Raw genomic sequence first — 26,207 nt, forward strand, 5'->3', positions numbered from 1 at the left:
AGTGTGTTTCAGCCCATATACTCGCTGTTTTAAATGGAGTACCTTATTCCATCCTCACACAAATTCTTTTCTTTATTAAGTTTATTTACTTATTTTGAGAGAGAGAGAGAGAGAGAGAGAGAGAGAGAGAGACAGACGGACTTGGAGTTCAAATTCACGAACCATGAGACCATGACCTGAGCCAAACTCAAAAGTTAGATACTTAACTGACTGATCCACCCAGGCGCCCTGTCCTCACACAAATTCTTACCTCTAGATGGAGTAGATCCTGATGTATTGGAACTCTACTTCAAGATAAGAAATCTGATAATTAATGACGAGAGTATATTACCTAAGTAGAAGATCGAAGAAGATTTGAAGTCTCATCCCTGCGTTCATATTCTTGATTGTCTCATTTTACTGGCTCACAGTACGAAATTGAGAAATAAAATGGAGCCACTGAAAAGTAGTGGGACATAACAAATCTGAGATTTTGATGGGATTAGTGTGCTAGCACTGTGTATGGTAAGTTATAGTCCAAATGGAAAGATAGGAGTTACCTGCAGTATATATATATATACTACAGAATGGTTTAGGGTGCTTCCAAAAACACTTAAAGGAGGAGTTATACAACCCCTCTAATTTGACCTCACTTCATATTCCTTCATATACCTAACCAAACTGGAATGCCCATCCTCCCCCATCTTGTTCCACAGATAAACCGATTCACTTTGTGATTTTGCTCATGACATACCCTCTATATTTGGAATGCTTTCCAACTTCCTATGTTGAAATTCAAAACAACTTCCAAGTCCTGCTCTTCTATCTTAAGGCCTGACGGTCTCCAAACATGGGAATAATCTTCCTCACCTGAATTCTGCAGAGAATTTGTACCTCTCTTGTAAACAACATACTCTACCATATATTTTTAGTTTTGCACTTCAATATAAAAAAATTAAAACCATCACATACTGTGTATCCCACATATTTAATTTGGGATCCTTACTAATGTTCGTTAATGTTTGTGGAATCCGAAATAAATAAGTATATTAATCACTACTTATGCAAATGATTGAATAACTAATTGAATAAAGGAATTAAAAGATGACTTTCTGATTTTACCCATTTCCAATACTCTTGTATTTCTTTTGCCTTCTTTTCTAATCTTTCCTTAGCCACATTTTACATTACTCTCATGAGTGGTTAATGCCCTTGTGCTTTGACTGGTTATTTAGACTGTCCAAATATTGTTTGAAAATTAGTCGACAGCTTTGTCTGATCTAGAAATATTAACTATCCTACATATTTCCTAGTTAACAAACTATCAATTTTCAAACAAATGGTGTTTATTTGAATATCATGAATATCTAAAATAAACATTCTATATATCAGTCAAGTGCATAAGTCTGATTATTTGCATAAACTCCAGTTTTTAGAAATCTACTGCATATCCAACAAAGAATAATTGTCTCCATAACTGTAAACTGGTAAATATCTCATACACATATCCCATTTAGGGAATAAAATTATTGTCTGAGTTGGTGTAAAATCCATTAATATTAATTTGTAAATTGCTCCTTTTCTTTTAATTCATAATTTGCTATTTGTGTGAACTTTCAGTCTCTTGAAAATCACCATTTCTTGATTGCTCAACCATGCAATACATAGACGGCAGCTATATTAATAACCCCTCAAAGGTGCAGTGCACTGATACTGCTATTTATGCTGCTGTCTGGAAAAAAGCATATTTATTCTGTCCAAGCACCCATGAGACATGAAAACTATTCTTTGTTCCGACTCACTGTGGATAGTCATTTTAAAACTTCAATTACTATTTCAGCATGTTCCTTCCATTACTGTTTCTAGCACCACAGCCAGTAATTTCTAATAGCCAAATGTACTTTATAAACCATACACACATATGCCTGCATGCAAGGAATGAAAAAAAGCTATGTATAAATGATTAGTATCTGCAGAAAAGATGTAAAATTTAGATGAAATAATATCACTATACGAATGTTGAACATGCGCATTTATAGCTCCTGGCTCCTGCATCTTGGAATCAAAGAAAAATAATCACGCATTAATTTTCAACAAGTATTTCTTGAGATATAGGTCACTACAGAGCTGCTCTTTGCTCCATAGGGTTTGTGAAGAATAAAAGAATAATGTAACATTATTACTGCCTTTGAACAATTTACAATTGTAATAAATATGATTCATTCTTTTTATTGAAATGAGAGTCTTGAATGAAAAAAGATGGTTTATAGTCTTCATCTTACTTTACGTAGACCTTAAATTCAATGATCTGGCTGTAACTTCTCTTGTGTGAGATTTTGTTTCTGCATTACCATTATTCTTTTTTTTCTAAATCTACCCTCTATTTTTTCTATTCTTTATTGCCATCAGAAAGTTCACACATCTAATTTATGTAAAACTGAAGCAAGATACTTGGATCACACTCTTTGAAACCATGATTTTCACTACATTGTCCTTTATAACTGTAATTTATCTTGAGTGGAGGACACCATAAAAAATCAACCTTATACAGTTTACTGTTCTAGTCATTGCCAGAACATTGATGAAAGTTATTCCCACAATGCCTATTATTCAGTGTCTACTTTATAAAAAACAATGCAAGGCATTTCAGACCTCAAAGCCAGGAAAAAGTTTGCTTTTTCTGTTTCATTGCTATGCTTGTATTTTATAGACAATGGTTTTTGTGTAAAATGGTCATTTTCCCCATTGTTTGGCAGCCACCATATTTAAGTCTTACATGTAAACCATTCTTAACAGTCGTCTACCCACTTGTATGTAAACTTTTGTTTAGGATCAGGAAACTATTTTGCCTTATTGTATCATCTCCGTTTAACTTTACTTTTAATGTTATCACACTATATGTCACTTTGAAAGCCTTTGCAAATGAGATAGGTTATGAATAATCATCTACCTATAACAGAAAAAATTTACTCAAATCTGTAAAACATCTAGATTCTCTCTTCTTCTTTGCCATTGCCATTGCCAAGTGAGTGGAATCTATTTGTTGCTTCCATTTTATCATTTTCTATTCCATCAATAAAGTTCTGAAATCTGGATTTTCTCTCCATTCTATAAGTCTTAAGGACTTATAGACTTAAGGACTTAAGGAAAAATATTTTCCAAGTATTTGATCTCGGGAAAGTGACTGTATCTCTTTAGGCCTTACCTTCTTCATTTCTAAAATGGAGATAATAATGTCTCCATTGGTTTGTTTGAGGATTAAATAAGACATAGTATATATGGTGGTTAGCTCTATGCCCAGCACAAAGTGCCTACAAGTGGTGCCAATGATCACAATATTGCAGTAACTGTGGATAATTTTCCATAAAACTCCATTTTTCAGTTTCTTCGTACTTATTAACAGCATGAGGTTTTTCTGGTCTCATGGACTTGAACATCATCTTTGACTCTTTCTTGTTAATTTCTCCTTCCAAATCCAGCCAGTTGTCAAATACTTTTGTCTTTTTTCCTTTATGGTAGCTCTCAAATATGCCCCTTCTCTATTCCCCTGATAACACCCTTATGACACCTGAGGGGAATCTACAGTGTGTTGACTCAGTGAAAATGTTCCCCGAGGGTGAAGAAAGCCTAATGAAATTTTGAGTACTAGGACACTGAAATATGCAGGGATGCAATTAGTAAAAAATAACAACAACAACAAAGGAGCAATCACGACTGCCAGTAGGATGAGGTGTTCACTTTCAAACACAGCTGAATAAATTTTAGTAAACGGGAGTGTATTTAATTCATATAGAAATATTTAATTTGAAGAAGGTGGTGGTAATAAATCTTATCTGCAGTTACTGGTAATATGGGAAGCCAGAGGGTCCACATGGATTTGTCTTAGATTAAATTAACGAATCACAGAACTGTGTTCTATCTCCACCGACACCAGTATCGCTGCTTACTGGAGACAAATGCAATTAAAATGGCAAAGCATACAAACAGAGATAAAACTGTGGTTAAAAAATCAGGCCCTATCAATCTCTACACAAGGTAATTTCTTCTTAAAATAAAGCCAACAAAGTCATCAGTGTCTTATATTGCATATTACTCCAATTATTACATTGGGTACTCCTTGGGAACCTAACACAGTGCTTCACATATTAGAGGTTTTCAACAACTATTGCTAAATACATGAGTTAAGTACTTCCTTAAAGACTGCATTACACCTTAAAGATTTAATTGAAACTTATACTCGGTGGAATAAAGTTCAAACTATTAAAATGTTGTGAAGAGAGCATTTTGATTTAAAGATTTTTCTTTACCTTTACATACAGGGCGGTGATCACTCCAAGCAGCAAAGACTTCAGCTATCCTCTGACAAGTGATGCTCTTAGCCCCCTGTAGGACATAATCTTCATCACAAGAGAACTGCACGGTTGATCCAAGGCTAAAATTGAACAGAGGATAAGAAAAAAAAAAAAAAAAAAAAACAGGATTAGAAGCATGTAACAGTGATTCATCTCCACTTCTACTGGTAATATCCAATGGGTCAAAAATGTTCCATAGTGACAAAAAGTATCTTTCCAATGAGAAAACAAAATATGAAAATATAATTTGTACAAATATATAATAAAAGTTATAAACAGACGAACTTCTTGTAAGTCAATAACATGAAGATATTAGTAGGAACTACAGAAAGCTGTCATCAAATTTAATTATCGTGTTGTCAGTTGTAGAAACCAAGGTTAAGTAACTGAGTAATTTACTATTTTTTTTTATAAATTTTTTTAATGTTTATTTATTTCTGAGGCAGAGAGAGACAGAGCATGAGTGGGGGAGGGTCAGGGAGAGAGAGGAGACACAGAATCTGAAACAGGCTCCAGGCTTTGAGCTGGCAGCACAGAGCCCGACGCGGGGCCCAAACTCACAAACCGTGAGATCATGACCTGAGCCGAAGTCGGTCGCTCAACCGACTGAGCCACCCAGGCACCCCTATTTATGTATGTATGTATGTATGTATGTATGTATGTATGTATGTATTTAGAGGGACAGAAGGCAAGGAGAGGAGGGGCAGAGAGAGAGAGGGACACACAGAATCTGATACAGGCTCCAGGGTCTGAACTGGCAGCACAGAGCCTGACGTGGGCTCAAGTTCATGAATCGTGAGATCATGACCTGCTCCGAAGTTGGACATTTAACCAACTGAGCCGCCCAGGCACCTCTATAACTGAGTAAAATTCCAATCCGAGGTGGTAACCATGAAGCAAAAAGTGGTCTTCCTAACTTGAATCTCAACCCTTGTATTCATACCACATTGTGGTACTTTTCTAGCAGGTATTTATATGTGCAGTTATTTGGACTGGTACTTGTATATCAATAAATAGACAAACAAGCAAACACATATTTAGGGCTGCAAAATTGTGTTTATTGCCCTTCATATAAAATTTACCCATCATTTATTATTTAACCTACTGCAATTTGGATTTTGCTTCTCTTTCCTCTGAAAGAGAAGTTACTAAAAGGATCATTTTTTAAAACCTTAATTTCTAAGGGTAATGGATGTTTGCTGGAATGAAATAAAAAAAAGAAAAACTGACCATGCATTTTCTTTGTTAAAATCCCTGAACAGCAACTCACCACAAAAAATAAGTCCAATTTCCTTTACATAGCATTAAAAAGTCTTCCAGCAAGAAGCGCAGCCAACTTCTCCACCCCATCCCTAACCCAGTGCCGCACATGAACGCTACCTCTAGCAGCTGGCTATCTGCACGTGCCATGCTGTATTCTGTCTGCACTGTCCTCCCTTCCCCCTCTTCCTGGAGGGCCTTGCCTGCACCCTCTCACCCAGCCTGTGTCTGAACAGCTCCTGTTCAGCAACCTCAGCTTGTCATAGAGGCAGCTTGCATGATCACATTTGTATTGTAAAAAGATATATCTGAAACAGCATAGAGGACAGTTTAAAAGGAACATGTATGAGAGTATAGGGGTTTATTAGAAAATAATTTAAGTGGTTTAGGCCAATGATCAGCAAACTATGTCCTACAGGCCAAATTTGGTCCCCTGCCTATTTCTGTACAGCCCAACACATAAAAATCGCATTTACACTTTCAAACATTTGAAAAAAATCACAAAAACAACATTTTATGAAATGTAAAAATTGTACTCAATTCAGATTTCGATGTGTATAAATAAAGTTTTATTAGAGCACAGGGATAGTTTCATTTACATATTGTCTATGGCTGTTTTCATGCTACAATGTCAGAGTTGAGTAGTTGCAATGGAGACACTTTGGCCTACAAACTATAAAATATTTCGTATTTGATGCCTTATAGAAAAAGCTGTCCAACCTCTGATTTAAGCTAAAGATGACAAAAAATCTGAACTAGAGATGGCATGACAAAGAACAAAGGTTTAGCACAGGGAAAAGTCTCTAGGCATTAGAATCTACTCTCCTCTGGAGGCATTTTCTTTTCTTCTCTCACCATTTCTTTTTGAAAAGCTGGGGATGTGAACTGCTACAGTCACTGTGAAGAACAGTATGGAGGTTCCTCAAAAATTAAAAATGGAATTACCACATGACCCAATAATTCCACTGGGTATTTACCCAAAGGAAATAAAACCACTGCTTCAAAAAGATATATGCACTCCTATGATAATCACAACATAATTTATAATAGTTCAGATACAGAAGCAACCTGTGTGTCCATCCACAGACAAATAGATAAGGAAGATGTGTTATATATACAATGGAATATTACACAGCCACAAAAAGATGAGATTTTACTATTCGTAACAAGAGGGATAGACCTAGAGGGTATTACGTAAGTGAGATGAGTCAGACAAAGACAAATACCATATGATTTCACTAATATATGGAATATAAGAAAAATGAATAAACAAGCAAACAGCGGAATGAGACTTACAACTACAAAGAACAAACTAATGGATGCCAGAGGGCAGGGGAGTGGGAGATACGGGCATCCATTTTGGGAATGAATAAATTACAAAAATAAAAGTCACAGCATAAGAAATACAGTAGTGATCATTGTAATAGTAATGCATGGTGACAGATGGGAGCTACACTTGTGGTAAGCACAACATAAAGTATAGAGAAGGTGTATCCCATCATGCACCTGAAACTAATGAAACATTGTCTACACTCAAATACATTTTTTTTTTTTTTTAAATTTTTTTTTTCAATGGTTTTTATTTATTTTTGGGACAGAGAGACAGAGCATGAACGGGGGAGGGGCAGAGAGAGAGGGAGACACAGAATTGGAATCAGGCTCCAGGCTCTGAGCCATCAGCCCAGAGCCCGACGCGGGGCTCGAACTCACGGACCGCGAGATCGTGACCTGGCTGAAGTCGGACGCTTAACCGACTGCGCCACCCAGGCGCCCCTCAAATACATTTTTAAAGTGGTTCTTTTTAAATATGAATCGCACTTAGCAAAGTGTACAAAACAAAATATACAGCTCAGTGAATCATCACAAATTAAATACCCATACAACCAAGAAATAAATGATTAGGGTCTTCGTGAACTTCTTAATGGCCCCAAGATTTATTTAGACTACTCGATAGCCTGAGAAGCCTTACAAGTTTATCTAATAGCCAATTCTTCTCCCTTCCTTACTCTCACCTTCGTCAATAAAAACTATCCTTCTAGTTGAAGACTAAAAACCTGGGGAATCATTCTTGCCTCATCCCTCTCTTTTACGTTTCCCATCCACCTCATTGAGCAAATCCTGTTATCAACACTTTGAAAATCATGAACCTGATATTTCTTACCCCTACAGTGCCACCACCTTGACCTGAGCCATCATAATTTCTCATCTATTTTATTGCCAATAGTCCTTCTGCTGCTATGTTGCTGCTTTCCTGTTTCTGCTCTTGACTCCTTAAAATCTATCCTTAGTGTCCGCAGCAATCTTTTTACAAGATTGCTCAAATTATGCCTTTCCTCTGTGTCAAATCTTCTAATGCTTCCGTATTTCACTGAGAGTGAAGGCAATGCCCTTATCATGGCCTATGTGATCTGTCCATGCTAATTTCCAAAACTCTTTTCCTATCACTTTCTTCCCTAATCTCTATTCCTTGGCTACACTGGCTTGAAAATATTAAAACACACACTTGTCTCCGGGTCTTTACCTTTGCCTTTGTGTTACTCTGGAAAAATGCTTGCTCCAGGAAGCCACAGGTGCCAAATTCTCACTTCCGTTTTTTCTAATACATGTAAAATTATCCATTAGGCTCTCTTTGACTATTATCTATAAAACAACTGTTCCTAATCCATCAGCTTCTTTCCTATGAATTCCTATATACTATCTGATACATTGTGTATTTGTCTACTTAACTGCATTTCTCATCCTGCTGGAAAAACTTCAGGCACTCATCTATTTTGTTTTCCAACTTATAAGTCTACTATACAGGAAGTTATTAAGTGTGCGTGTGTGTGTGTGTGTGTGTGTGTGTGTGTGTGTGTATTTTTGAGAGAGACTGAATAAATGATATCTTTACTATTATCTAAATAATAGTATAATGGTAAATAATAGTATATATTTAGATAATAATAATTATTATCTAAAAAGGCTTAATCCAAAAATACCATATTCTTATAATGGGACAAATTATTCTTGGGTAAGATATTCTCTGATGGTTATTTAAACTGCTTATAATCCACTTGTACTCAACTCCTACCATGTGACACATTTGCTATGTTCCAGAAACAGTGAGAAAAGTAATGTGATTAGAGCAAAGCAAATGATGGATACTGGGGTATGAAATTAAGGAAGTGATTAGAGATTAGGGGCAGATCATTTATGAATTTGTAGGCCATAGTAAGGATTTCTACCTTTACTCTGAGAAAACTGGGCAGTTCTTGTAGGACTGGGAGGCAAAAGAATGACATTAGGGTCCGTTATGTTTTAAAATGGTCATAGTGGCTGCTAGGTGAAGAAAAAACTTCAGGGGAGCAAAGGTGGAAGCAAGGAGTTTGGTTTACAAACTACTGCAGTGATCCTTGCTCTCACAGAGATGATATGATGGTAACTGTACTGAGGAGATTCATGGTTAAAAAAAAAAAGGTCTTAGTATAGGGGCTGGTCCATAGAAGTAATTTTAATTACTATTTTCTCACTTAGTGATTAGTAATTCTGTCAAGATCACTATAGTCGTCACTGTATTTGTATTTGGTTACAATATTCTAGTTTACCAGATTCTTCTTGCTGAAAGAAAGACATTTCATCTTGTTTAAATAGCAAGTATTTTAGCTTGTTTCTTTTGATTATAGCAAACGACTACACTTAGCTTGGAGATAGGCACTTTGTAATAACAGACACGTAAGTGCTCTGCTACCTAACAAAGACGACCAGCAATTAGTCCCTAAAGTTTCTACCCACTCCTGTATGCACTCAATGATTAACAATTCCAGTGATTTTTTTTTTCTCTGTTGAGTACAACGGGGGAGGTAGTTTAGACTATGGCCAATAGTTTAAGCCAAAGAATCAGAGAGAACTTTCAGGGACCCCTGGGGGAGTAAGTATGTTGATTGTCAGCCTCTTGGTTTCCGTTCTGGTCATCATCCCAGGATCATGGGTTTGAGCCCCATGTTGGGCTCCACGCCGAGCACGAAGTCTGCTTGAGATTCTCTCTCTCTCCCTCTGCCCCCTTTCCCTACTCCCTGTCTCCCTCTAAAATATTTGAAAAAAAAAAGTCAGAACTTTCAAATCCAACTCTTCTCTTTCCCAGTTCCTTGGCTTTAAGAAGGTAAAAATGTCTGAAAGCCTCAGCTTCCTCAGGTGTTGTGATCATGTAATGAAATACCATTTATAAAGTACACAGAGCGCCTAACACATATTGAGCACCCCAATCATGGAAATAACCGTGAAACTCAGTAATTTCTACCCCACTATTGAAAGAAAGACTCTACTGGGCATCTACAAATACCTCCATCTCGGATCACAGCTACACGTTAACATATTCTAGACCAAAAATATAAGAGGAAAAGAACATAGCGAGGGCGGAAATCAATGAAATAAGTAGTCTTTTCAGAGGAATCCAGGTTCCATAATATCTAAGAAATGGATATCTTGAACAAATGCACTGTGTTCTTATTTTATGAACTGCTTTAATATTTGAGTCAAACTTAAAAAAACAACTAAGTTTCATTAAAAATATGTATTTCTAGGAAAGTATTCAGTTATACAGAAGACAAGCTGTACAAACTGTACTTTCTGTCACCACTGAAGAGACATCTGTCTCGCCCAGCTAAATAAAACCTTTCACTGTAGTAGGATACTCAATCTGATAGAACATTCCAAAATAAAGGATTGAACACAGTTTTAATTTCATCAAAGTGTGGAGTCATCAAGCATATGATATGCAATCACATAGCTGGAAAAACAAGTGTTGGTCTTCACTGTGATTATATTGGCCCCTGTTGAAGTACTATCATCTTTTTTTTTAATTTTTAAATTTTCAATTTTTATTGTTTTTGAGATAGAGAGAGAGAGAGTGCATGCGCAAGCAGGGGAGAGGGGCAGAGGAAGAGAAAGAGAATCTTAAGCGGCTCTATGCTGAGCACAGTCCAATATGGGGCTCAATCCCAGGACCCTGGGATGATGACCTGAGCTGAAATCAAAAGTCGGACACTCAACCAATTTAGCCACCTGGGCGCCCTTGCACTATCATCTTTGTAAAAATTATACCTATTATTGCAAAAACACACTATGATATCAGAGCTGTCAGTGAAAAAAGATGTTAATTTTTCAAAATATGTAACTTTTCCCCATTCTAATCTATCATCAAGATGACCTCAATCATATCTGTTTAATATCTTCAAAAATCAAATGATTCTCTAAATGTATTTAAATTAATAATTTCAAAAATGATTAACTGCACATTAGAAAATCTGAGGTTACTTTTACCAAAATGGATTTGGAGTAGGAAATTTTTACCATATGATTTTCTTTTCTCTTTTAGAATTATACAAGTGATTTATGATTGTTGTAGAATGTTTTGAAAATAAAGATTATGAAAATAAGTGAAAAAAACCTTTAAGCTCTATACTGTTAATGTGTTTTTAATCTAATTCCAAAACTCTTATTCTTTTCTTACATTCATTCTCTTCTCCTTTCTTACTGTAAAAACAGAGCACTTGTATCTTCTTATGAAAGGGCTGTTTCTGCACCTGGTTTCGGATTCAATATGTCTCTCCTTTGTACCCTGGGTTATTCTCTCTCTCAAATATTCAACCTGTCATCTTAAGCTGGAAGCAAAAGTGATGGTATTAACCCACTTACTATAAAGATATATATATATATATATATATATATATATATATATATATATTCACAAAATTTATTCTAAGGTATAATAAATTACCTTTTCAATTTTTTTTAAATCTAAAGTATATTGATAATTTTTTTTCAAATATAGTGAGATTTTTAACTCATCCCAAAACTTTCCTTCAAAAGAGAAAAGAACACCATGGTCTTTTTATATGTATTGTCATTTCACTGTCCCTACAAAATTAATGCTATTCCCTTCCAAAGATTGTATCAGCAGAACCCAATCTGTGCCAAATGCCACGAAGATTAAATTCAGCATTCATACACTCCTGATCTACTGCCTTTTTATAATTTAGTCTCCTGATCTACTGCCTTTTGTTGCACTCTTGGCTATGATCAGTTTGGATACTGACCTTGGGTACCTTGGCTTGTTCAGTGGTGCGAGGTTAAAAGTCACTCACTATCTCAATCAATACTGAAACCAAGTGCTACCCTCTCAGTCTCCCCAAATTTGGACTTCTGTATGCATTGACAGAATATCTAGAAGGTGATGTTGCTACCTGCCCCAACCTTCCAATACTTCATTTCACTTCAGCCTAAATTTTATCACTAGGAGTCAGTCTTTCGTATGGTTTTATTTAATATATGTATATACTTTCATGAAACAACACAATTGCTTGAGAAATGGGGCAATTCCAATCAGGATAATATCCTGGAAAAAGAAACAATCCCAACAAAATAGTTTGGTCGGAAAGAAACAAAGGAACACTAGGTGAGCACATTAACGTGGGTTTTCATATGGGGACAGCTCTTCATGAGTTAAAAAAGCTAACTAAGCTAAAATAAAGCCATTAAAATGAGTTAGAACTTTACACCTTCAGAGAAAAGAATAATGATTATTATCATGGAGCCCTGTCCTTAACTTTCAAAGTTAATTCATCATCTCTTCAGAACTCTTCAAAATTGCCTCCTCGAAAATCCTTGCTATTGCACCTAATAAGATTTCAAAATTTCAAAATTTCAAAATTCAGTGCAATTATGAAAAAAATAACAACTAAAAATCTTATTTTTATACTGATACTGTTTCTTTTCTTTTCTTGTTCCTGGCATGTATGAGATAAATCCTTGCCACTGTGTGCTTGTTTGTTTTGAATTGTCTTTGTTTTTTTACATCTTCTATTCAACATTCACTAGATCAGGTTTTGTTTCTTGATTGAATATGACTTTTTGATAGAGGTTTAATCCTGTATAGGCACAGTGTTTGTACATTATAAGTATCGTACAGATCCAAAACTGAGTTATAAACAGAAAGGCTCAAGGTAGGATAATGATATTCTTTGACAGAAAAAAAAAGAAAAGAAATTAGTAAACAGTGTTTTTGAAGGTTAGTAGCAAAAAGGTTTAGAAAGAGCAAAATATTCAGAAAAATCACAAAAATCAGTGACAAAATAAAATTTATTTAAAAATATGAACACAAACTTGTGTACTGTGTTAAAAATGTTTTATGAGACTAAGTTAAAATTATGAAAATAATAAACTTTTCAAATAGTATTAATTGAAAAGCTATAATGGGTGTGGCACAAATTTTATTGCTATAACAATACAAAAGAATACAAAAGAAACATAAAGGAAAGTGGTTGATGCATTTAGAAATTAGAATCTGATTATATAATCCCTGACAATGAAAAATGAAATCAGTGGCAAAAGTAAGGTCTAAAAAACTTTAATGCTGTGGTGTTAAGTTGGTAAGTTTCCTAATGGCTTCCACCACATGCTGTTTTGTAATTCACATGAAAACATATCCATAAAATGTGCCTCAGAGAGGCATCATCATAAAATAAGGCAAAGTTAACATCATAATTCTGGCACTGTAGCTCTAACTGTACCTGTTGCTTTTCTACTTCTCTCCCCACATCCGTGCACTCATATTAGCTGGGAACTAAGTAATGCAATGAAGATAATCCTTTTTGAATAATTTTTCAGAGCTTACGTTATCAAACTTTGATATATAAATATATATATTTGTGTGTATATATATCTATATATATGTAAGTGTGTATATACATATATATGTATATATGTATATATATGTGTATATATATGCATGTGTGTGTGTGTATTTTAGCATTGGTAACCAACTCATTGCAAAATGCCCCCCAAAGGATTATGTATGGCCTTCTGCTTAAGAACAGTTGTGTTAGAGGAATAACATTATTTGTCTAATTTTTCAGAGGTTATGTTATCAAACTTTGATAGCATATATCAAAATACAGAGGTATATGACATATATATAAAGTATCTAACATATATGTGTGTATGTGTGTATATATGTATACATATATATACATACATGTACATACATACATATATGTATATATATATGGTGCCAATTCATTGCAAACCTCCCTGCCAAAGGACTATGTATGACCCTCTGTTTAAGAATAGTTGTCCTAGGGGCGCCTGGGTTGCTCAGTCAGTTAAGCATCTGACTTCGTTCGGCTCAGGTCATGATCTCACAGCTCATGAGTTCAAGTCCCGTTTTGGGCTCTTGATAATAAATAAATAAACATTAAAAAAATTAAAAAAAAAAAAAGAATAGTTGTGATAGAGGAATAAACTGACGGAAGTGGAGGTTTAAATAAAAGAAAATCTATCTCAGAGTAAGAACACATTTCAGAGGCATAGATAAATTAAAATTGGAATACATGATGTTTTAAACTATCCAAGGTGATCAAGTTTTTGTATTTTTTAAAATCTTAGAACATTTTTAATGTTTTTATTTATTTATTTTTGAAGGAGAGAGAGAAACAGAGCATGAGCAGGGGAGGAGCAGAGAGAGAGGGAGACACAGAATTCGAAGCAGGCTCCAGGCTCTAAGCTGTCAGCACAGAGCCCGATGTGGGGCTGGAACCCACAAACTGTGAGATCACGACCTGAGCCGAAGCCGGATGCTCAACCGACTGAGCCACCCAGGCGACTCTAGAATATTTTTAAAAGCATATTAGCAATTAATACTTGAATATGGCATTTTAGTTTACAAATCACTTTTTTTTTATATATAAAATCCCATTTGATCTACTCCTGTAGCAGTTATCCATGTCATTTATTCTCTGGCCAAAGAAATAAGAAGGATGCAAGAGTAATCTACAAGGAACTTTGTGGGTGATATTTGGAGTGCAGAGACTAACACACAAAGTAACTACCTCATTGTTTGTGAACCACTTAATGTTTTACAAATAGGGAGGGCCGCTGAGACTGAGCACTGACTAACCACACTTAGTGTTTGTATCTAAAATCCAACACCGAGATGCTGACAATTAATAATTAATTATTGCAAATGTCGGCAATGAAAATTTGGCATCTTAAGTTACTACTCCTATGTTAAGCCTATGCTATAAAATAAAGTCAATTTTACACATTCAGCTTTACTAACATTATAGCCCACTGAGGAAAATTTCGAGCAGATTGGATTAGATTATCTGTAGGTACATGCTAGCTGTAACATTCCATGAATCCATCTACTCTTTGTTAAAGTAAAATGTCACAACAAATATACCTCAAATATTTCATTGTGTTTTTATGTAGTTGTGCCTCTTTAATGAATAAAGAGTGTTTAACTTTGAAGTGAGGTGTAGTTGCCTAACTTTTAAATCATTCCCATTTAACATAGTGACTGTGCTATAATGCAGTTCCTCAAATATGTATATCATGAACTTTATATTATCCTGATCGAAATAACTTTGCAATCAATGTTTCCATTTTACAGGAAAAGTACATTTCTGGTGAAAAACAAAAATAAAACCAAGAAATTGTGCTTTCATAAATATTGAGCAAGTCTTAGTATCAGCTTTCTGAAGTTCAAAATAGGAGGTGGAAAGTAGAGTGACACACAAAATACCAGATCTCTCTAAGCTTTTTGTTTTACAGCTATAAAATTGAGGAAAACTGTACAAGCAGATATTGTAATAAAATATAAAGTTATATAAATTATCAAGTAGTATGTGACAATAAAGGACGTCCATAATTCAACATTTGGTTACAGAATTAGCTTTAAAAGAAAATTAAGTCCCTGGGGCGCCTGGGTAGCTCAATCAGTTAACTGGCTGACTCTTAATTCCTGCTCAGGTCATAATCTCATGGTCCATGAGTTCCGGCTCCTCATTGGGCTCTGCACTGACAGTGCTGAACCTGCTTGGGATTCTCTCTCTCCCTCTTTCTCCTCCCGTGTCCCTTTCTCTCTCTCTCTCTCTCTCTCTCTCTCTCTCACTCACTCAAGATAAATAAATAAACTTGAAAAGAAAAGAAAAGAAAAGAAAAGAAAAGAAAAGAAAGGAGAAGAGAAGAGAAAAGAAAAGAAAAGAAAAGAAAAGAAAAGAAAAGAAAAGAAAAAAGAAAAAGAAGTCCCAAGCATTCTATGGGGGCATGACATAGAATGAATAGTTCAAAGTTTTCATTGTATCTCTGCTACTTGACACAAAAAGACACTCTCACAAACAGCAGACAGGTATACAGAGGTCTGATAAAGGGCTGGGCAGAATGGCAGAGACTTTTTATGCATCACTGGAATACAAGCCGAAGCCTGTAAACTCTAAAAGGGAAAAAAAAATCTGTCTTAGTCTCCCTTTTATCGCCTACATCTGTGGTCTGGCCCAGTGTCTGCTACTTAAGTACATAAGAAGTGTTTGCTGAATGAAAGAAACGCTAGGATAAGGCATGATAGTTGCAGAGCCAGAAAAGATACGCTGATTCGCAGGTGTTTTGTAATATAGTTACAAACACCACATTGTTTGTCTGGACTCTAACAATGGATGGAGAAGTACCCGCCCTGGGCAACAGGTCTTACTAAAATGCAAAACAAAATGCCAGCATGCATTTTTATTGTACATTTTCTCTGCCCTTTTTTACTGGATACAATTGCAGTTCCCAGACTGGGTTGAGCACATCAGGTTGGTGCAGTGACCCACAGGGGTGTCTGCAGAGTACTTCAAAGTTTTGAAGGAAACACAGACATCTATGGTACATGGTGCAAACCACTAGCATGAGAGAGTTCAGTTTCAATATTAGATCACTAGATTTTTGTCAATGGCATCATATCTTTGTGAAGTGGGATTTTCAGTGGTTGCTGCAATAAAAAGCAAGTCTACCGCACCATTTCACCGCAAAACAGGAAATGAGAGTGGTGATACGCCATCTGATCCAAGGTTGGAGAAGCAGTGCGGTGGACCATGATGCTAGGTTGTTGGAACATAAACTGTAAGACAAAATGGAAGTGTTGCATATTTCGTTGGGCCTTGGAACCATGAAGAAAATGACTAAGACGCTAACAACACCATGATCCAAAACAAGGGGGAGCTTCCTGTGCCAGAACATTAAACACCACTTTGGAGTTCTATTTATTTTTGTATAGCAGGGTTTGTCAAAGTGTGTCTGGAGCCATTGACGTTGTAGTCCCAGGGGGCTGGGTCTTGTTATATACTCAGACGTTCCGACCATACCTCATGCGTCTGAAGGTGAAGCTGAGGAAACTGAATATTTCTACTGAAATTTTTAGATGAGAATTGAAAATTTACACCTGAAACTGACATCAAAGGGTAGGCTAACTGGAATTTAAATAAAAACTTGAAAAAAAGAGGGTGAACAACTTAGTAGTTAGCTGGGAATATGGGTCAAGTAGACCTAGCAATGAAGGGAGCACTCGGTCTGAATACAGTTTATAAATACTAGCTCCTATTACGTATCATAAAAAGCTCTACAGATGCCACATTTTGTTTTCCGGCCAAAGTGTGAGATCTTTGGGACAGAAAGTGAGGGTTGTCCTTGGTCTGGTTGCTTCCTGCCTCTTCCACCTTATCTTCCACAATGTGTGCACCCATCACCACCTTGCAACCTAACTGACCCCTCCCCCACACACACCCTTGCAGACACCCATTCATTCACCCACTTACTTGCAAACACTGTTTTCACTTTTAAAGTGTACAGTTTACTGGGTTTTAGTAGATTCACAAAGTTATACAACATGACTATCTAATTTCAGAATATTTGTATTATCCCCCAAAAGAAACTCCATACCTGTTAGGAGTCACTCCCCATTACCCCTGAAAGGGCGGGCCTATGCTGGCCGACTCCATCTTGTTCTGTGTTCTCCACCTTGAGTGACTATGTCCCCGACATGACCCCTTTTCCGGGAAAATCACAGAAACCTCAGACCGCGCCTCCTCCCCTTGAGTAACCTCCCGCTCACCCGTTCAAACTTCCTGATCAAAACACGCCCAGCGACCTGCGTAACAGGACTCCGACCCTTCCCCAGCCCCTTCCCCAGCCAATCGGCCGAGGCCACGACCCTTCCCCAGCCAATCGGCTGAGGCCACAGCCATTACCTCACCAACTGCCCCTAGACCCCTATAAAACCTTTGTGCTTTTGAAACTCACTCTCTCTCCCTGGTATCTCACCGCTGCGTCTGTGCAGGTAGGGGATTGAGCTCGAGCTAGCTCGAATAAAGGTTCTTTTGCGTTTGCATCGGACTCGGCTCCCTAGTGGTCTTTGCGGATCACGAATTCTGGGCATAACACCCCCACAGGTGGCCACCCCATAGGAGTCACAGGTGTTTACAGCTGGAAGCCCTTGGGTGAACAGGTACATGAATCTTGAGTGTGGTGGGGATACCCCCGCAAGGGCAACTGCTACATGTGCTACACATGGCTTCAACCTCCTTCTAGAAATCTGTATCTCTGTTTTTGATCTCTTTTGGTAACCATCTGAATGTCCCACAGAAAGGCCACGAATTCAAAATGTCCCAAAATGAGCTGACCTACTTGAAACCCGTTCTTCTTTATTTCTAGTCTTAGTGCAGAACACTACCATCACTTTTGCCATCCAAGACAGAAACTTCTACGCTTGCAAACATATATTCATTAATCTATTTATTCAATATACATTCACTGAGTGTTTACTTAGGAGTTACAACCTCAGGTGTCTAACACACAATCAAAGCCCCAAATTTAATCGTGAATAGGTGAATATCTGCTTGATTAAAGCCACTTATATTCTAAAAGAATTTTTTTTCTTATATGCAAGCAGGTCTAACAAAATAGGATGCTTGCTGACCAAGATTTCTGAAACTGATGTATGTGAGGTTCTATGCAAAGGTGATACAGAGGATATAATATTAAAAGGAGGCATGAGACCCTCTTCCCAAAAAGTTTAAGGACACACAAGGATAGACCAAGAGAAAAAAAAATTACAGCACCACATTTTAAGTATGGAGATTGTTGTAGAAAAAGAAGGGAATTTGCCTAATAAAGGCTGGTTGGGCTTCAAACCTGAGCTTAATACTGGAGGTTAAGCCGATGTAGCCAAACAAAGAATGAGAAGACAGACATTCTAGGTAAGAAACGCAGCGTACAAAATTTATAGGGGTTACAGGCATGACAGTTTCTGAAGAACACAGTAGTTGAATATGGTCTAGTCTGTTCTGTCTGTGTGTATACACGTGCATGTGTGAGTCCAGGTTGAAAGGAGTGGGGTAGATAAGAGATAAAGGATTGGGAACATATGAGATTCGAGAACAAAACTGAGAACAAAAATTCGAGAACAAAAATTCATAAAATGCCATCTTATGCTGTCTGTACCTGGCAGACCCTACCCATTCCCTTTCAAAAATTGCCCCCTACCCCTTAAACAGAACCCTGATTTATTCAGGATATGCTCATGCCAGCCCCAGGCAAGACTTGTGTTTCATGTGCTAGGCTATTGTTTCAAAGATGTGCGTGAAGACCATTTCTGGACAATGAAATGGAAGTTGGCTAAGACTTTTCTTCCTGAACAAAAATACAAGGTCTCGAAAAGAGAAAACTCTTTGACATTAGTCCTCCTTCCTTTTTTAAAAGAGGAATTGGTATCTGGAACAAGGATAATAACAGCCATCCTGCCATCATGAGACCATCACTAAAGACTCAAAACTAATCTGCTAAGAATGTGGAAAAGATTTAAAAAGGCTGAAAGAGGCCCTGTATCCAATAGTATTACTAAGAAGCTGAAGGTATGACAGTAAGTACTTCTTCTGGACTTCGTGTTATTTGGGAAAAATAAAGCTTTATCTGTAAAATGTCCATTGGGGATTCCCTTACTTGCAATAGCTTATTTAAAGGAGCTTAGAAGTAATCTTATGATACACCACTTTGCCTTTGCCTTTTTGTTTTGTTAAAATTACACGTTTGTGGAGTAAAGTATGAATTATGGTGCTAATCCATCAATCGGGAATGTATTCCATTCCCTTGTCTACTTGTCAATCTCTTTCTTGGGCTTTATCTTCTACCCCACTTTGTACTTGATACTCAGCAATACAAACTGCCCTCAGATATGCTGCATGGTATACTGTTCTGGGTCAGTGCACATGCTCAACACTCATCCTGAAATTCTCTCCTAAACTTCTTGTCCATCTGGAAAACTTCTATCCATTTTCAGAACATAGTGAAGATGTCATCTCCTTTGGGGCAGCTCTTCCTCCCTATATTCCCCAAAGAGGTAATCATTTATTTCTCTGTATATTGGATATATTTATCTAATTGTACTTATCACACTGTATTATATATATTTTTTTTATTTCCATTTCCTCCTACACAATTGAAAACCCCCTTTTCAGCTCTGTATCTGTAGCAACCAGCTATGAAGATGGGGGCTATCACTCTTCAGTTATTATTTTCATTTCCTTTGGATAGGTTCCAGAAGTAGAACGGCTTAATCATATGGTAGCTCCATTTTTAATTTTTTGTCCTCCATAATGTTTTCCATGTGGCTGTTCCAATTTACAATGCAACCAATAGTGCACAAAGGTTCCCTTTTTTCCACATGCATGGCAGCATTTGTTATCTCTTATCTTTTTGAGGATGGCCATTCTAATAGGTGCGGGGTTAAATTTCATTGCAGTTGTATACTGCATTTCCCCAAAGTTTAGTGATATTGAGTGTGTTAGCCATCCTCATATGTTCTTTAAAGAAATGTCTATTCAGGTCCTTTGCCCATATTTTTAATTCACTATGTTCTGGATAATGATTGCTATTATCATTATTTTTTTGCTACTCAATTGTATGAGTTCTTCATACGTTTTGGCTACTTGCCTCTTATTAGATACATGATTTGCAAATATTTTTCCCCATTTCATAGCCCATAATTTCACTTTGTTGATGGTTTCTTTTGCTGTAGTTAGTTTGATGTAGTCACACTTGCTTGTTTTTGCTTTTGTTCTTTTTCTTTTGGTGCCGGATTTAAAAAATCATCTCCAAGACCTATGTCACGGAGATTTATTCCTATGATTTCTTCTAGGAGTTTCATGGTTTCAGGTCTAATATTAAGTCCTTAATCAAATTCAAGTTAATTTTTGTAAATGGTGTAAGATTTAGATCAGTTTTCATTCTTTGCTGTGTGACTATCCAATTATCCTAGCGCCATTTACGGAAGAGGCTGCATTTTCTCCAGTGAGTGTTCTTCACTCCCTTGTCAAATATTATTTGATTATAAATGCTTGGGCTTATTTCTGGGCCTCAATTCTGTTCCATTGCTCTAATTGTCTGTTTTTATGCCAGAACCATACTGTTTTGATGACTATATCTATATAGCATAGCTTAAAATCATAAAGTGTGATACTTCCTGCTTTTTCTTTTTTTAAATTTCTTTGGCTATTCGAGGTCTTTCGTGGCTCCATATAAACTTTAGGAGTGTTTTCTATACTTCTGTAAAAAACAAGAATCTTGTTTTTAAAATCTTACTCTTACAATATTTATTTGTTTGTTTATATTTGAGTATAGTTTGACACACAATGTTACATTAATTTCAGATGTGCAACATAGAGTTTCAACAACTCTATACGTTATATTTTGCTCATCAGAAGCATAGCTACTGTCATCATATAACATTAATACAACATCATTAAATATATTCCCTATGTTGTAAATTTTATTCCACTGACTTACTCATTCTTTAACTGGAAACCTTTATCTCCCACTCCTCTTTACCCATTTTCCCATCTCCCACCCTTCTCCTCTCTGCCAACCACCAGTTTATTCTCTGTATTTGTAAGTCTGATTATTTTTGTTTGTATGTTTGTTTTGTTTTCATTCTACCTATAAGTGATATCATATGTTATTTGTATTTGCCTGACTTATTAATACTCTTTAGGTCCGTTCGGGTTGTTGCAAATGTCACAACCTTATACTTTTTCATGACTATTTAACATTCCTGTGTGTGTGTGTATACACACATATATACATCTGTATCCATTCTTCTATTGATGTACACATGAATTGCTTCCACATCTTGGCTATATAAATAATGCTGCAATAAATGTAGGGATGCATATATATTTTTTAGTGCTTTCACATTCTTTGGATAAATACCCAGTAGTGAAACTGTTGGATCATACAATATTTCTATTTTTATCTTTTTTGAGGAAACTCCATACCATTACCCACAGTGGCTGTATCAATTTATATTCCCACCAACTTTTTTCCCACTTTTTCTCCATGTCCTTGTCAATGCTTGTCACTTCTTGTCTTTTTGATTTCAGTCATTCTGACAGGTGTAAGGTGATATCACATTCTGATTTTGATTTACATTTCCCTGATGATTACTATTGTTGAACATATTTTCATGTGTCTGTTAGCCATTTGTATGTCTTCTTCGAAAAAAAGTCATTCAGGTTGTCTGTCCATTTTGTAATCAGATGATGATTATTTTGGTGCTGAGTTCTATAAATTCTTTATATAGTTGGATATTAACCTTTTATTGGATATATCCTTTGCAAATATATTCTTCTGTTAAGTATGTTGTCTTTTTTTGTTGTTGATGGTTTCCTTTGCTGTGCAGAAGCTTTTTATTTTGATTTAGTCCCTATAGCTTATTTTTGCTTTTGCTTTCCTTGCCTTAGGAGACATATGTAGAAAAACACTGCTACAGCTGATATCAGAGAAATTTTATTCTGTGTTCTCTTCTAGGATTTTTATGGTTTCAGGTATCACATTTAGGTCTTTAAGCCATTCTGAATTTATTTTTGTGGACGGTGTTTGAAAGTAGTCCAGATTCTTTCTTTTCCGTGTGGTTGTCCAGTTTTCCCAGAACCATTTACTGAAGAGATAATCATTTCCCCATTGTATATTCTTGCCTCTTTTGTCATAAATTAATTGACCACAAAAGTGTGAGTTTATGTCTGGGCTATTTTGTTCCATCAATCCATGTGTCTATTTTGTGCCAGTACCATACTGTTTTGATTACTACAGCCTTGTAGTTAATCTTGAAATCTGGAATTGTGATACTTCCAGCTTTGTTTCTCTTTCCTAAGATTGCTTTGGTTATTCAGGGTCATTTGTGATTCCATACAAATTTTAGTATCATTTGTTCTAATTCTGTAAAAACTGTTGTTGGTATTTTAGTAGGGATTGCATTGAATGTATAGATTGCTATAGGCAGAATGGACCTTTTAGCTATATCAATTTTTCCAGTCCATGAACATGGACTATTTTCCCATTTGCTTGTATTATCTTTAATTTCTTTCATCAGTGTTTCACAGTTTTCAGAGTACAGATCTTCCACCTTCTTGGTTAAGTTTATTCCTAGGTATTGCATTCTTTTTGGTAAAACTGCAAATGGAATTGCTTTCTTAATTTTTCTTTCTGATACTTCCTTATTAGTTTATAGAAATGCAACTAATGTCTGTGTATTAGTTTTGTATCCTGCAATTTAATTCATTCATTACTTCTAATAGTGTTTTGGTGGAGTCTTAAAGTTTTCTGTGTATAGTATCATGTTATCTGCAAATGGTAACAGTTTAACTACTTCCTTACCAATATAGATGCCTTGTATTTCTTTTTCTTGTCTGATTGGTGGGGCCAGGACTTCTAGTGCTATGTTGAATAGAAATGATGAGAATGGAAATCCCGGTCTTGTTCCTGATGTCAGAGGAAAAGCTCTGGTTTTTACCACTGAGTATCATATTAGCTGTGTGTTTTTCATATATGGCCTTTATTATGTTGAGGCATGTTCTTTCTAAATCTAGTTTTTATCATGAATGGATGTTGAATTTTGATGTGTTTTCTGCACCTTTTGATTCTTTCCTTTGATTGTGCTAGTGTGATATCATCATATTCATTGATTTTCATATGTTTCAGCATCCTTGCATCCAGGGATAAATCCCATTTGATCATGGCAAATTATTCTATTAATGTGCTGCAGAATTTTGTGTGCAAGTATTTCACTGAGAATTTTTGCATCTGCATTCATCAGAGACATTGACCTAAAAAGGCTTTCTTTTCTACCAGTGTCTTTTCCTGTTTTTGGTATAAGGATAATGCAGGCCTTGTAAAATGAATTTGAGTATGTCCCCTCCTCTTCAATTTTTTGGAGGAGTTTGAGAAATACTGGTGTTAATTCTTCTTTAAAGGTTTGGCAAATTCACCATTGAAGCCATCTGGTTCTGGGTGTTTTTTGTTGTTGTTGGGAGATCTTTGATCATTGATTCAATCTTCTTTAATACGAGGTCTACTTGGGTGTTCTCTCTGATTCAGGATTGGTAAGTTGAATGTTTCTAAGAATTTTCTATTTTTCTTAGGTTTTCTGGTTTATTGGCATAAAACTTTTCATATTAAATAGTTTTTCTGATCCTTGGAATTTCTGTTATCAACTGTAATGTCTCTTTTTTCAGGAATGATTTCTTGAGTTGGGTCCTCTTCTCCATTTTTATCTTGGTTACTCTAGCTAAGGGCTTGCCAATTTTATCTTTTCAAAGAACTAATTATTAGCTTGGTTAATCTTTTCTATTATTTTTCTGTTTTCTATTTTATTTATTTTTGCTTTCATCTTTATTATTTCCTTTCTTCTTTTAACTTTGGGCTAAGTTTGCTCTTCTTTTCTAGTTTTTTAAGGTGGAGGGTTTGTTGTACATTTGGGATCTTTCTTGATTCTTCATGTAGGCATTTATCGTAAGAACTTTCCTCTTAGGACTGTTTCCCTGTATCTCGTAAGTTCTGGTATGTTGTATTTCCAGTTTTGTTTTTCTCACAAAGCTTTTAATTCCCCCTTTAACTTCTTATTGATTCACTGGTTGCTCAGGAGAGTGTTGTTTAATTTCCATGTGTTTGTGAATTTTCCAGTTTTCCTCTTGTTATTGATTTCCAATTTGCACCATTGTGGTCAGCAAAGACATCTGGCAGGATTTCTATCTTCTTGAATTTGCTAAGACTTGTTTTGTGCCTAACACATGGCCTATCCTAGAGAACACTTCATATGCATTTAAGAAAATATGGATTCTTCTTTGTTGTATAGAATGTTCTATGTATGTCTATGAGGTCCATTTGCTCTACAGTCTTTTCAAAACCATTGTTTCTTTATTGATTCTCTGTCTTGATGATCAGTCTATCCTTGTTGAGAGACATTCAAATCCCAACTATTATATTACTATTTTTGTAATAATAGTACCGCTATAGTAATAGTACTATAATAGTGTTACTATAATAGTTCCAATTATTGTATTGTATTATTGTATTACTAATTTATTTTCCTTTGACCAGTCTTAATTTTTGCTTTATATAGTTAGTCCAATTTGAGGCACATAAATATTTATAATTCATATATATATATATTTTTTTTTCTTTTTGAGAGAGAGCGAGACCACCAGCAGGGGAGGGACAGAAGGAGGGAGGGAGGGAGGGAGGGAGGGAGGGAGAGAGAGAGAGAGAGAGAGAGAGAAAGAAAATCTTAAGAAGGCTCCACGCCCAGCATGGAGACCCACGTAAGGTTTGACCTCACAACTGTGAAATCATGACCTGCATGAGTCAGATGCTTAACCGACTGACCCACCCATGGCCCCCTACAATTGTTATATATTCTTGATGTACTAACTCATTTATCATCCATGTTTGTTGTTAAAGTGAGTCTCATAGGCAGCATATTGTTGGCTCTCATGCTTTTATCTGTTCAGCTATTTCTGTGACTTATCTAATTTAATCTATTTAATCTATTTACATGTAATGTAATTATTGATAGGCAAGGACTTAATATTGTTACTTTGTAAATTGTTTTCTGGTTGTTTTGTGGATCTATTGTTACTTGTTTCTTATCCTTCCATCTTTTTTTGTGTGTTTTGATGTCTTTTGGTATCCATATGTTCTGACTTCTTGATCATGTTCTTTTGTGTAATTACTGCAGGATTTCCCCTTGTGGTCACCATGAGACTTACATAATATATCTTAAACTTACAATACCTTATTTTAAACAATAACAACTTAACTTGGAAAATTCAATAGAATTAATAAACTACACATTTACTTCCCCCCTCACATTTTAGGTTGATGCTGCTACAATTTGCATGTTTTAAAAAAATTATTATTATGCAACTAAAAACAGATTAATCTAGTTATAGTTACTTTTATTATGTTCATTTTTTTAACTTGAGGACTAAAGTTTAAGTGAATTAGGCACCAATATTACCATATTGAAAAATCTAACAATTACTATACATTTAACATTACCAGTGAGATTTATATTACCTTTTTATGTGTAACTACACCTTTAGCATTTCTCCATTACTTTCTCTGATCACATGACCTAATAGCAGGACTTCAAACTCATCCTAAAACTAATGATTTACAGACAGCAGTTGCTAAAATAAAAATATTCTTATATGCATAAAATCAATATTTTTATAATCACTGAGGAAATTATTGAAAAAATCCCTGGAGAAGATATCTTATGGGACATACTATGATTTGCCTACCATTGTGTGTGCTAATCTCCAAGGTGAGACTCCCAACAGCTGTGTTTTGAAATCTTAAAAGCCCGGTTTCTAATTTGAAATGCCTATTTGAAATGCTTCCAAAAAGACATAGAAACTGCCAGGAAATTCTATGATGAAAAATAAATTAAAAATTTAAATGTCCCTTAAAATGATAACCAAATGTCTGAGAAGG

General features: G+C 35.8%; 1 protein-coding gene and 1 long non-coding RNA gene across 4 annotated transcripts in view; one reads left to right on the forward strand and one right to left on the reverse strand.

Moving 5' to 3' along the window:
* The window catches only part of CSMD3 (CUB and Sushi multiple domains 3), a 1,245,616-nt gene that overhangs the window by 658,188 nt on the left and 561,221 nt on the right, over nt 1–26,207 (reverse strand). For both annotated transcript variants that reach the window (XM_078441978.2, XM_078441977.2), the window contains one exon: nt 4,287–4,411. In XM_078441978.2, the coding sequence (XP_078298104.1) occupies nt 4,287–4,411 (125 nt within the window). The remainder of the gene's footprint in view (nt 1–4,286; nt 4,412–26,207) is intronic.
* LOC144615142 (uncharacterized) overlaps nt 18,333–26,207 on the forward strand; it is a 40,701-nt gene continuing 32,826 nt past the window's right edge. Inside the window, exons 1-2 of one of the 2 annotated variants that reach the window (XR_013553628.1) lie at nt 18,333–18,637; nt 19,140–19,299. This is a non-coding gene — a long non-coding RNA (uncharacterized LOC144615142). The remainder of the gene's footprint in view (nt 18,638–19,139; nt 19,300–26,207) is intronic. The other variant, XR_013553629.1, reaches the window with a different exon arrangement.

The sequence above is a fragment of the Panthera onca genome, chromosome F2, assembly GCF_046562875.1.
Source record: "Panthera onca isolate mPanOnc1 chromosome F2, mPanOnc1 haplotype 2, whole genome shotgun sequence".
In the NCBI taxonomy this organism is placed as follows: Eukaryota; Metazoa; Chordata; class Mammalia; order Carnivora; family Felidae; genus Panthera; species Panthera onca.